General features: G+C 50.9%; 1 protein-coding gene across 1 annotated transcript; it reads left to right on the top strand.

Moving 5' to 3' along the window:
• The first annotated feature begins 2,143 nt into the window (after window positions 1–2,143).
• Window positions 2,144–2,830, top strand: LOC136543429 (disease resistance protein PIK6-NP-like). Its single transcript, XM_066535881.1, has 2 exons — window positions 2,144–2,323; window positions 2,366–2,830. Exons 1-2 carry the CDS (start codon window positions 2,144–2,146, stop codon window positions 2,828–2,830), a joined length of 645 nt encoding a protein of 214 aa, XP_066391978.1.
• Window positions 2,831–13,075: the final 10,245 nt, after the last annotated feature.

Genomic DNA, 13,075 nt, shown 5'->3' with positions numbered 1-13,075 from the left:
TCGGGAGCGGCCAGCCGCCCCGCCCCCCCCCCCCCCCCCCCCCCACCCCCACACACACCACGCGGTCTTGACTTGCAAATCCACCCCCGACGTGCCGCCACAGTGCTCCTAGGGTAGGATTTGTGTGCGTGTGTCATGAGTGTATGTGTTGTACCGTGTAATTTAAAAAAAAACTAGATTTATAAAAAATATTAGCAACATTTGTATCTCTAAATAAATTCAACGATCTATCTTTTTTAATAAAGGATATAAGATCTGGCCTCCGTATGGGCTTGGGATATACAAAGCCAAAAGTTACATGGGCTCTTAGAATCAAAGCCTCCAAATTGAGGAGCAAAAACAACAAGAATGAGAGCTTAAGGACTAAAAAAACTACAAAGACTAAGCTTCAGAACTTCTTCATCGTCCTTGCTTTCAACTTGTCTTCATCTCGTGTAGAAGCAACTCTCCACCTCATACGATTTCAAGCGGCTACATTCATCTATTGAAGATAGCACGCATGCTGTTTTGCTCATGAGACAGAGGGATTCTACTACCTGCAATCCACCATCTGAGATGTCTGCTACCGTCTAAGATCTCTTGGACCTCATGTCCCTGTAGCGGGTAGGGACGTGGGAGAAGCTACCACGCGGAGTCTCGTCGGCGGAGTGCAGAACGCAGCGTGCTGATGGAGAAGGTGCATAAAGACAGGGATCAAGATGACGCCTCCAGTGAGGGAATAACGTCCTTAGGCGTCACTGTCGTCAAGGGCCGATAGCCTACCACAGCCTTCTCAGCGGAGGAGATGCAATGGGCTGATGGAGAAAGCATCCACCGCCAATGGCGTGTAACCCACAGCGGCCTTCTCAGCGGTAATATTTGGCCGACGGCCACATCGATCCGCATGAAACATGATGACGCCTCCAACGAGGGAATGGCGCCCGTAAGCGTCACCATCGTCTAGCGTCGATAGCCTGCCACGGCCTTCTCAGCGGAGGAGATGCAGTGGGCTGATGGAGAGAACGACGCCTCCAGCAAGGGAGTGGTGCCCGCCGGCGTCACCGTCATCCACCGCCAATGGTGTGCAACCCACCGCGGCCTTCTCAGCTTTGAAATCTGGCCACCGTCCTCGCCGATCAGGCTATCACTCGCAGATCCGGTCGCTGGGCACGCCATTTTGGCCATCCCCTTGCTGATCTGGCCACCGGCCACACAACGCCGCCGCTAGCCACGTGGACTAGCCGCCTGACTGCAAATCTGGTCGCCGGCCACGCCGATCCAACCGTCCCATGCAGACCGTCTCTGAATGCTGCCATTGGGCACATGCCACCAGCACACAGCCTCCAAATCTGCCGGGCTAGCCGTCGCTGAGGAAGGAAGGGGGGTGGCCTCGTGCAGGCAGATTTCGCACCGAAACCGCGACCTCGTCTTGGTCACCTCCGTTGCGCTTCTAGTTTGCGCGAAGTAAGGTGCCGGCAAGCCACCGGCGGCAAGGACGCCACCATCGACACCAGAGAGGGCCTGGACTCCTCCAAACAAGTCCCTCATCAGCTGCGTGGAGACGACAGATCTGGCCGAGGAAAGGCCTGATCCGCACGCACGGGCGCTGGATGCGCTGCCGGCCGATGATGCCCCCGCGAAGATATCGCGCTCACACAAAAGACCCACGGAAGAGAGGGGAGTAAGAAAAGACCATTCACCGCCATCCTTGCCCTCCACCGGATATCCGGCGTTGAGCTCCGGCGGCGGTTGGGTGGAGGAGGCGTGAGAGAGAGGCCCGCCGCCGACGGTGGAGCAGAGCCGCCCGAGTTGCCCCTAGGGACGGAGCGACGGGGGGGGGGGGGCTGTAGGGAGGGATGTGTGAGATAATCCTATAAACTAATTATATATTATAAATATTAATATTTTTTTATATATTTGGTCAGAGTTAAAGGTGTTAGACTCGTGGGGAAAGGTAAAGTAAAAGTGTTTGACTCGTTGGAAAACCAACGGGAATGACACATGTTCTCGAACGGAGTGAATAATTTCTTGGTTACGTGACAATAAGACCAGGCGACTAGCAGCGTAAAATCTCACCCCAACTGCTGCATCGATTCTGCTGAGCTCTTGTCTTGTCTCTTCTTACTCCATTCCATTACGAGTACGTTATACTAGGAGAGAGGTCATGGAGGGTGCGGCGCAGTCGCTTCTGAGCAACACCGGGCAGCTGCTGAGCAAGGAGTATCAGCAGATCCGTGGCGTCGGCGGCCAAGTTGTTGAGCTGCGGGACGAGCTGGACGCCATCAATGCCCTTCTCATCATGCAGTCCGAGGCAGAGGAGGGGGCCGTGGACCGCTTTGTGCAGGTGTGCATGAGGCAGCCGCGCTAGGTTGCCTACGACGCGGAGGACTGCATCGACCTGTACAGGCTCCGCATCAAGTCCAGGCCCAGCGACGGCGTGTGCGCCTGGCTGGGACGCCTCCTCGGGACACTCCAGTCTCGCCGCCGCCTCGCCTGTGAGATCAGAGCCCTTGGCGCCCGCGCCCTCGCCATCAGCGAGCGTCAGGCGCGGTTCGGCGTGGGCGTCAACCGAGACGCGCTGCGCCGTTCCCCTCCTCTGCTACCCGCCCCCATGTCGGCTGTGTCGTCCACCACCCCTGCTAACAACACCGACCACCGCCGCCGGCTGGTCGGCATCGAGGACCAGGCTAACGCCCTGGCTGCGCCGCTGAAGGTTCAGCCGCCGGTTGGCCAAGAGGCAATCGAGCGCATGGCCGTTTTCTCCATCGTGGGGTTCGGAGGCCTCGGCAAAACGACCCTGGCCGTCGAGGTGTGCCGGCGGCTGGAAGCCGAGTTCCCGTGGCAGCAGTGACGAAGCCAGAAAAAAATTTAGCAAGGGCTGAACAAAAGAATAGAACATTTTTTATCCTCTCTTAACCTTAGTCCCTCCTACCTAATACATGTATACATAAAATTTTAAAAAAAAATTTAGAAAAACTCCACGTGCTCAGGATAGGTAGAGAGGACTGAAGCCCCCCTAACCCCACCGCTGACTTCAGGCGATGGTGTCCGTGTCTCAGGCATTCGAGACGAGCAGGGACCTCAAGGTGCTGCTCAAGGACCTTCTGCAGCAGGTCGTGAAGCCCAAAACAGCTAACGATAGAGGCATCAAGGATTAGGAAGAGGCTGGCCTGGGTGCAATCGACGATTTGGAAGACAATGGGCTAGCCAGAAAACTTGAGCAGCTTCTCACAGACAAGAGGTATATATATACATAGCTAGTGCTTCTAGTTACGAATTCCCAATTGATTTTTCCGGTCTTTTTTCATAGAGATTTAAGAATATGGAAAAGATATCATGCACGATTTCACCGTTGGTATATATTGACGCGTTCTCTAAAATATCGCAACTCATAGCAAGCATTCCTATTCGAAAACTACGAGCACCACTAGAGAACTAGCCTTGAGTACCAGTTAGGCGCAGTTCCAAACCTCACTTTGTCAAAACCAGTTACCGGTTTTTACGGGTGGTTCTCTAAACTGATATTACACTATCAATTGTAAATGACCTTTCTAGAGATGGGCTTAGGGCAGTCCCAATAGTGTATTGATGATGGTTTCTATCATCATTAAATGACTTGCCACGTAGGCAAAATACTGACATGGCAACGTAATTAATGAAGAAAGAAAGCAAAAATCCTAGAAATGGTTTCCTCGTGAAGATATCAGGTCTTCTCTTGACCCAATGTACCAAGAAACCATGAAATCGCCATTGAGGAGAAACCACCAGTTTCTAGGGGACTCGTGTCGCACTCACATTGGAGAAAAAAGATAGAGTTGGGAGAGAGAAAGAGAAAATAATTATTACTCATAGAAACTATGGATTGGAAAGCAGTGCTTTTTTGTGGTATCCTATGTTATAGAAACTACTAGTTTTTTTCATTGGGACTGTCCTTACAACCATCCCTGGAAATACGGTTGGAGTAAGCCAGCCATCCATGGAAATGCACTTTCAGGGTGGTCCCCTTAAGCTAACCACCATGGGATGCATTTTCAGGGTTGGTTGTGTGACAGAACCGTCCAATTTATACAAGATTAAGTATGACTGTCGATAGAATATCGTCGGCAGTCCTCCGAAAGGTATCCCACGAAGGTAGATTGATCGACAGAGAGGCGTGTAATCAAGAACAAGAAGGCAATAGAGACATACAAGTTAGACAGGTTCAGGTCGTCAGTATAATGTAATACCCTACTCCTGTGGTCTGTTGGTTTGTATTGGCTATCGTATGATATTACGTGAGTTTGGAGAGGGTCCCTGCCTGCCTTATATAGTTCGGGGGGTAGGGTTACAAGTCGGTTAGATCTGAGAGATAACCGAAAAGTAATAACATATTACAGAAATTATGGGATCATACGTATCCTAACAGATCTAGTAACATCTTCAGAATATCTTCCCAGTATCTTGCGGGAGACGCCGAGCAGAGTCGTGCCCCGCAAGGCTTCATCTTGTGGGCTGGGCCGCCCCTAGGGGCGCAGCCCATGTGGTCTACCATGGGTATCCGGGGTCATACCCCCCATAGATAATCCCCGAGCGCCTTGTACCCGTTGTGCAACGTCGTCGTGAGCTTATCCGAGCAGGTGCGAACAAAGCCGAGCAATCAAACTCATGGTCCGACTACCATGATGAGTTACCGAGCAGTTGTGAGCAGTTGCCGAGCAGCGTGAACCATTGCTAAGCAGCGTGAACCGTTGCCGAGCAGCGTGAACCGTCGCCGAGCAGTGTAACCTAAGTACGGCTTGCCATAAGGGTGTAAGGAGCTCAAGTTTAGAATAAAAAATTTCTTCGTAGTGGACCAAGTGTGCCCACTTAGAGTCCGACCACGAGAAAAAAAGAGATAGTCTTGTTCAGCTTCAAGAGGCGCAGAGTCTTCTAGATTAAAGCAAACACACTCACCGCAAGGTGAAGTGTGCCCACTTAGTCCCCGAGCCTGACAGTAGATGATGTAGTCATGTGGTGCCAGGGTCCAAAGTAGAAAAATAGTAAAAGACTAGCCGAACAGGCAGCTAGTCCCCGGGCGTAGCCCTGAAATGAGAAAAAACACATTCACCGCAAGGTGAAGTGTGCCCACTTAGTCCCTGAGCCTGATAGTAGGTGACGCGGTCACGTGGTGCCAGGGTCAGAAACAGCAGACAACTGAAGAAATATCCCTGATGTAGTGAGGAACCGAGATGTAATGCTGGCGCAGTCCCCATGCCACAAGAGGAAATCTTGGAGAAAACAAAATCGCGGAGAAAATACCGGAGTAATGGCTGTACAGTAGTAATTACTGAGCCGTAGCGGTTGGCAGAGAAGTCGGGAATATTCGACGAGCCGTAACAAACTGTGGAGATAAATCAGCGATATGGGTCGCAGTTTGCGTGAAGGCCCAGGTAACAGCCCACCATGCTGTTGCGGAGAATTCAGAGAAGCGCAAATCATGGGAACGGTTTCCCAAAAACCCTCAAATGTGAAAAGGTGGGGGAGTGCTTTATAACTGCGCCACCGCAACCCGCGCTCCCACCTTTGCCACTTTGCCATTTCATCTTCCTCCTCAGCCCTCGCATTTCCAGATTCACATCTACACTTGCTTCCACCACCAAACCCTAACCAGATTTGAGAGATGACGCCGAAGAAGGGAGCTGCGAAACCAAAGAAGACGAGCCCCAAGAAGGCGAGCGCCGAAATCTGGCATGACAAAGAGTGGGTGCTGTCACGAACGGGAGAGGCAGAGCTCAACAGATTGGTGGAGGCGGGCGTTCTTCCTGACCGCGTTACCACCGGATGGTGGTCGGCCCTCGGTGAGCCCTTCCCAATGCCTCATACTGATGAAGTAGTGGTATTTGAGGATTATTTCTGGCGCAGGTTGGGATTTCCTGTTCATCCATTCCTGAGGGATCTGTTGGAGCTCTAGGTGGTTAGTCTGTGCAATCTCCACCCAAATACCATTTTTCACATCTCAATCTTCATCTATTTCTGTGAGGCGTATCTCGGAATCCTTTCCCACTTCAACCTCTTCTGTCACCTGTTCTGGCTAAAGAAGAGAGGCGGCGATGGTTCCAAGGTGGTCGGCGTAGTGTACCTTCAGCTGCGCAATGGAATGGCGGGTGAGTACCTTACTGTACTGCTGAACACATCGCTGAAGGGGTGGAACGTCAGGTGGTTCTACATGAAGTAGAGCCACCCTACCATCCGTTGCGACGCCAACCATATCCCGGAGAGCCAGAAAAGCTAGTCAGAGATGCCAAGCAGCGCTGATATGGAGCAAGTGTGGGAGCTCCATGGCTTGATAAAGGGCGTGAAGACCAACGGTGGATTGGTGGCGGCGAGCTTTATAGTGCACCGCGTTCAGCCCTGCAAGGAGAGGGCTCATGCGACATTTGATTTCAAAGGGGAGACCAATGGTACCCAGGAGAGGACGGAGATGCTATCAAGGGACGTAGTGCAAGAGCGGGTTGCAGAGCTGTTTGCTCCATTTGCCTCGTTCAACTTGCCAGGGCAGACGAGACCCTTTCACTGCAAAAATCTGCCTCCTCAGGTAAATATCTCAATTGTATGTTCCTGATGCTCTTTATCTTGTGTCGTTGTCGAGCAGTGGACTGATTCACTTATGCAAAGATCCATTTGTAGGAAAAAGCGGTGCACTTCTCGGGCATGCCGAGGGGCGATTGGCCGTAGGCGGTAGATGCCTGGCCACCGACGCAGCATAAGGAGGAAACCATCAGCATCTCATCGGAGAGTCCATCCCCGGTGTCAGAGAAAATCTAGGGGAAGAGGGCAGCGGTAGACGAGCTGGCCTGAAAGAAGAGAAAGGTGACGGGTGCCGCTCCCCTCAAGCCAGGCGGCATCTTGCTTGGCGGTGACCAGACCAATCGGACACGGAGGACCGTGCTGTTCAAGTGGTCGAATGACGACGAAGTTCCAGTTGCTCCTCCATCGAGCACAAAGGCGCCTCTGCATAGCACGCGCATGGAGGAACAGTCGAGGGGAGGGGAGGAAGTTCCCCAACAGTGGGCAATGGGAGCCCCCAAGCAGCAAGCAAGGGGAGTCTTCAAGCAGCAGGTGAGGGGAGTCCCGGAGCGATGGGCGGAGGGAGCCTCGGAGCGACGGACGGAGGCAGTCCCCAAACAGCAGGCGAGGGGATCCTTAGAGCGGAGGAGAGGCCAATGGTGGAGACCACAGGACCTCCACCCCAAGATGTAGGCATCGACCCCAAGGACGCGACTAGGGGCTCGGGTAGGCAGCGTCGGTTCAGAAAGATCTACCGGAAAACCGGTGCGTAAGTACCCTTGTCTTGGAGTTATTTTATTATCATTTCCTTATCCTTTTTCAGTGATTGATGAGATGATCTAATGCAGAGTGAGGCGTATGGAGGATCCGGCCTCGCCTGTTCAGACTGACGAGCAACCGAAGGCTGGCCCCAAGTCAGAGGAGATGCCGATGGACCCCATCTCAGAATCCCTAGGTACTTGGCAGCCTGTGGAGGAGTCAACCGCCACTGCTAGCGAACTTGGCGGCTGTGAATAGTTGGCACCGACGATGGACGGTTTAGCTACGATGCCCGGAGCAAAGGCGAAAACCGCCGGGTCTTCAGCGGCAAGTGCAGGAGATGCTGGTGCCACACCTGAGTCTTGGGCGGCGAAGTTGGTGGTGCTCAAGGAGCAACAAGCCCCTCCCAAGGCATCGTAGGGCGTGGTCAGACCTGCTGTCCGGCCACGGAGCCCCCCTGGTGGTGCCTCTAGCCGCGGCGGAGGAGGACAAGGTGGAAGAGATCGAACGCGGAGAATCTCGACCCCAGGCTATCTGAATCCTCCGCAGACACGGCGACGAGGTGGTGGTCATTGAGAAGGAGGACACCACCAGAGAGCTCAAGAGACTAGAGTAAGCCCTTGTTGCAGTGATGAGACAAATCAAGGTTTGTACTGTATCTGTAATGTTCATCTTTCACGTTGGAGATTGTTCTTCTTCATGATCTTGGTGTTTATGTAGGGGATAACTCGGACTGCTGAGCAGCAGCACCAGCTGATAAAGAGGATGGAGCCCCTCGTTGAGGAGAATGAAAAACTCAAAGAGGTGATGAACTTTATGGAGAGAAACATCCAGAGGGCCCAGCGCGAATGAGACCTTGCGGAGTCCAACGCGTGGGACCTAGAATACCAGAAGGGCGTCCTGTTCAAGCAGCTAGTGACTATGTCCGAGCAGCTACGCGACAAGTCTGAGCAATTGTCGGGTGCTTCCAAGCAGCTAGAGTGGAAGTCCGAGTAGCTTAGGAACATATTCGAGCAGAAAGCAGGTATGGCATATAAGCGAATGTGCTTTGTATAGTTGAATAGCTATATCTTTGGTGATGACTGTTGTGCTTGTAGGGCAAGATGTGGAGCTCGGCCAGCTGCGCCAAGCCATTGAACAACTCCGAGAGGAGAAGGCGAAGGAGACAGGGTGAGCAGACAAACTGGCCAAGGAGCTGAAAGGTGAGTACTTCCTGGTCAGAGTTACTTCTGAAGTAGTTTCCTTGCTTGATGGAACCTTGTAATGCTTGCAGACTACCGTCAGAGGGTCAAGGCACAGTTTGATATGCTGGTGCAGGAGGCCAGGACCCAAAGAGACAAATTCGACACCGTAGTCACCGGAGTGAAACTGGTGCTCGACTGCGTCGACTTGGATATGGCTCCTCAGCCTGACGGCAGGCCACCGCATTTGGACTCCATAATCCAGAGGTGCAAGGCGGCATGGGAGAACTTGAAGGGCTTCAACCACGACGCCATTGTTACCGCCATTACTCATGCCCTTGCGGTGGTTTGGTCCCACTATCCAGTCGTTGACCTTCAGGCGATAGGGCCCACATTCACCGAAGGGATGGGCAAGGCAGACCACCAGCAGCTAGAGGATGAGGTGGAGGACGCGGCGAAGAAGCTGGCCGACGACATCGACCTGTTCTGTGAAATGGACGGCGATGGCGAAGCTCGATGATCTGCTTGGAGAGTATGCTCTGTAACATCTGGGGAGGGTAGTTAGAGAGCGTGAGAGCACAAAAAACATTTATGTATGTGTATAAATGTTATAAAGTGCATGTTTATGCAGTTTGCTAGTATTTGTGATGAAGAATCGTTGTAGTAATAACCCTAACGCAATTATACATAGTATAAGTAGCGTCCAAGCAGTTAGTTCATTACTAAACTCTTTGGCCTTAGCTAGCCCATAGTCCATAACGTCGAGCGCGGAGCCCGTGCACGTGTAGGAGGAATAGGCGTCACTAAGGAACCGCAACTGACCATCCATAACGTAGAGCGTGGAGCCCATAGCATGTGTAGGAAGAGATCAGAGACTGGGTCTTCTCCATAGAGCCCAGAGCGGAACGTGTGCTGCTCGGCGGTTAGCGAAATAACTTGGAGATAAACGTAGTATAAGTGGTGTCCGAGTAGTTAGTTCTTTACTGAGCTCTCGGCCTTGGCTAGCCCATAGTCCATAATATCGAGAGCGGAGCTTGTGCACGTGTAGGAGGAACAGGCGTGACCAAGGAACCATAGCCGACCACCCATAATGCAGAGCGCAGAGCCCATAGCATGTGTAGGGAGAGATCAGAGACTGTGTCTTCTTCATAGAGCGCAGAACAAGACGTATGTTGCTCGTTGATCGGCAAAATATCTTGGAGATTTGGAGAAAAGTGTTTGGCGATTTGGAGAAACCTGTTCGGCAAAATACGTTGGAGATTTGGAGAAACGTGTTCAGCGATTTAGAGAAACCTGTTCGGCGAAATACGTTGGAGATTTAGAGAAACGTGTTCGGCGATTTGGAGAAACCTGTTCGGCAAAAATGTTGGAGATTTGGAGAAACGTGGTCGGCGATTTGGAGAAACTTGTTTGGCGAAATACGTTGGCGATTTAAAGAAACGTGTTCGGTGATTTGAAGAAACTTGTTCGGCAAAAACGTTGGAGATTTGGAGAAACGTGTTCGGCGATTTGGAGAAACGTGGTCGGCGATTTGGAGAAACTTGTTCGGCGAAATACGTTGGAGATTTGGAGAAACATGGTCGGCACATTTATGGCGATTTTGTATTGGAGTTTGTTATGGAGTAGCTTAGAGCTCGGCGACGGTAAGTGGGGATTAAACCATAATGGAGAAATAATGGAGACAAATTATGACGACAAAAACTTTATTCATCATGGAGCGGAGAATACATATCTAGAGCATTTCAAGGATGGAAACGTATAAGGTGCTCAATGTGCCATGAGTTGGGAACATCGATTCCGTCTAAGTCACATAGGCGATAAGACCCTGGTCGGGTAACCTCTTTGACGACGTAAGGCCCTTCCCAGGGGGAGGAGAGCTTGTGCATCCCTTTGGTTTTTTGTTTTCTACGGAGAACGAGGTCGCCGACAGCAAATGAACGGCCTTTGATGTGGCGGTTGTAGTACCTCCACAAGCCTTCTAGATATTTGGATGTGCGGACGTAGGTGATTAGGCTTTCTTCCTTGACCCTATCGACATCCTCTGTCCGAATAGCTGCGGCTTGCTCTTCATCATAATTTTCCACCCTAGGTGTTCGGAAGGCAATATCCACTGGTAGTATGGCTTCTGAGCCGTAGACCAAGAAATATGGAGACACACCAGTGCTATGACTAGCTTGAGTGCGCAGTCCCAAGACCACAACTGGTAGCTCTTTGAGCCATCTGTCTAGATGCTTTTCTTCTTTCTGATATAGCCTCTTTTTGAGGGCATCAAGGATCATGCCATTAGCCCTTTTGACCTGGCCATTGGCTCTAGGATGGGCAATAGAGATGTATTTGATGGAGATGCACCGATCTTCGTAGAAGTCCCAAAAATGATGACCAGTGAATGTGGTTCCGAGGTCGGTGATAATGCTATTCGGGAGACTGAATCTATGGATGATATCTTTGAAGAGCTCAACTGCTTTCTTTGTAGTAGCCAAGACGAGCAGTTTATACTCGATCCACATGGAGAACTTGTCGATGGCGACATACACATACTGGAAACCACTTGGCGCTGGTTTGAAAGGCCCAATCATGTCTAGTCCCCAGCATGCGAAGGGCCAGGAAGCTAGGATGGTCTGCAGTTCTTGTGTCGGCACGTGTATTTGCTTGTCAAAAAACTGGCATCCTTCACAACGTCGAACGAGGTCTTCTGCATCGGAGATGGCCATGGGCCAGTAAAAACTAGCTTGGAAAGCTTTGCCAACCAGGATTCTCAAGGCTGCGTGGTTGCCGTAGGAACCAGAGTGAATTTCGAGAGGTAGCTATCGATATGGGACCCACGAGATACCCCACAAAGGAAAGAGAAGATCTAGTCTAACTAGGATTCTTCCCTTGTAATCCTAGTAGTAGTACTATTCAGTAATCCTACTAGTAACTCTCATTATAAACCGACTAGGACTCTGACCTCCTGACTATATAAAGGAGGGCAGGGCTCTTAGACGAGGAGACGACAATTGTACAACACAACATATCGCAATCAATCCAACGCAAAGGCTAACGCCAACTGGACGTAAGGTTATTACTCGATCCACGATCGAGGGCCTAAACCAGGATAAATCGACTGTCTCTTGCGTTAACCATCGAGTTCAGCATACGCCGAAGCCCGAACATACTGCCCCGGGTACCCCCATGGCAGGCTATCGGTGGTAAAACATCGACAGCTGGCGCGCCAGGTAGGGGCTTTCGGCGACTTTGCATCTGAAAGCTTGATGGACCTCGATAACATGATCTTCCTGACGGGATCAACTTTCATCTTCGGCTCATGGATCTGTGAGGCGGACAACTACGACAGGCTTCAAAGCTATCTCCTCAAAGATCCGGATCATCATGAAGAATTTCCTATTTCGACAACTACGACGGATCAGCTCACCAGAAGATTCGCGCAGCTCATAATATCCGATTCGAATAAGATTTCATGGTACACGCATTCGACTCGAATTCAAGCTCCGTGTCCAAGATGAAGTTTTATTCAAGTGCTTTCAAGAAACCGAGTTCTCTTTTGGCAGGATTCCAGAGCATAACCCAAAACAACTCGGATTACCCTCAGAGTTCTTTCAAAAAGTCAAGTTATTTTCCATTTGGGCTCGACAACACGGCAAAATCCTATCAGGGACAGATCAAAAGGTCTTTCAATCTAATGCTTGGGATACCACTGATAGGAGCCCAGGAGGGTCTCGTGCTAATAATAACATCGCAAGACTGTATCATCCACTGGCCAGGTTCCATTCCTAAAGATAGCGGAACCCAACTAGTCGGCACAACAACAACAGCTATTCTACCTTACCAAGAAGGAGACTCGATCTGTGACATCGAGGCGTCTACTGAAGTCATCAGCAACTCTGATAGTATGAAAACTAACACCAATAACAGAATGGCTCATGCACGGGAAGTGCTCATGGTTCGACGTCCTCGGTCACCATTAAACCCCCCAGAAGCACCCGATGTCAGGTCATCAGATAAATCAGAATCCAACATATCACCCTTTGCCCAGGGCTACGATGGGGAAACCGAGAGTCAGAGGCAGGCTAGAGAAAGGAAAAACAAGTTGAAGCAAGGGTGCCAACACCGCGCTAGGCAGCGCAGAGAAGCCTAGATCAGATACGAGTTAGATTTGGCTAAATACGATAAAAGAAAATCACAACAAGAAGCTGAAGAAAGACGCACGGTGAATACACCTTACGATAAGATTCGAGAAGCATTAGAAGAACTCAGGGCAACTTCACATCACGGAGAGAAGTGTGAACAGCTCTAGGACTTGCTCCGATCGACGATCCTAAGAACGCATGAAGAGAGAGCCCGATCGAGACTACCCGCCAGATCAACAACCCACAGGCAAGAAGATCAAAATCAAAGGAAGTCCGCTTTCGAAAGACTTGGGCCAAGTGGAAGCCATAATGGAGAAAGTAGGAAGGAACATAATCAAGGCCACCAATTTGAACAACCAAGGAAGACTAGGAGTAGAGTGCCTACCCAGACAGCCTTGTAGACTTATTCCCATCAAAACAACACTTGGCCAGAAGAAGGAGCCGAATCCGAATTCAAAGAAGCCGGAATGCACGACAGATTCCCCTGTTTCGCGAACAGGTTGG

Source organism: Miscanthus floridulus, chromosome 3 (assembly GCF_019320115.1).
Source record: "Miscanthus floridulus cultivar M001 chromosome 3, ASM1932011v1, whole genome shotgun sequence".
In the NCBI taxonomy this organism is placed as follows: domain Eukaryota; kingdom Viridiplantae; phylum Streptophyta; class Magnoliopsida; order Poales; family Poaceae; genus Miscanthus; species Miscanthus floridulus.
The sequence above is the reverse complement of the archived record's forward strand: the minus strand, read 5'-3'. Positions and strand labels throughout refer to the sequence as shown.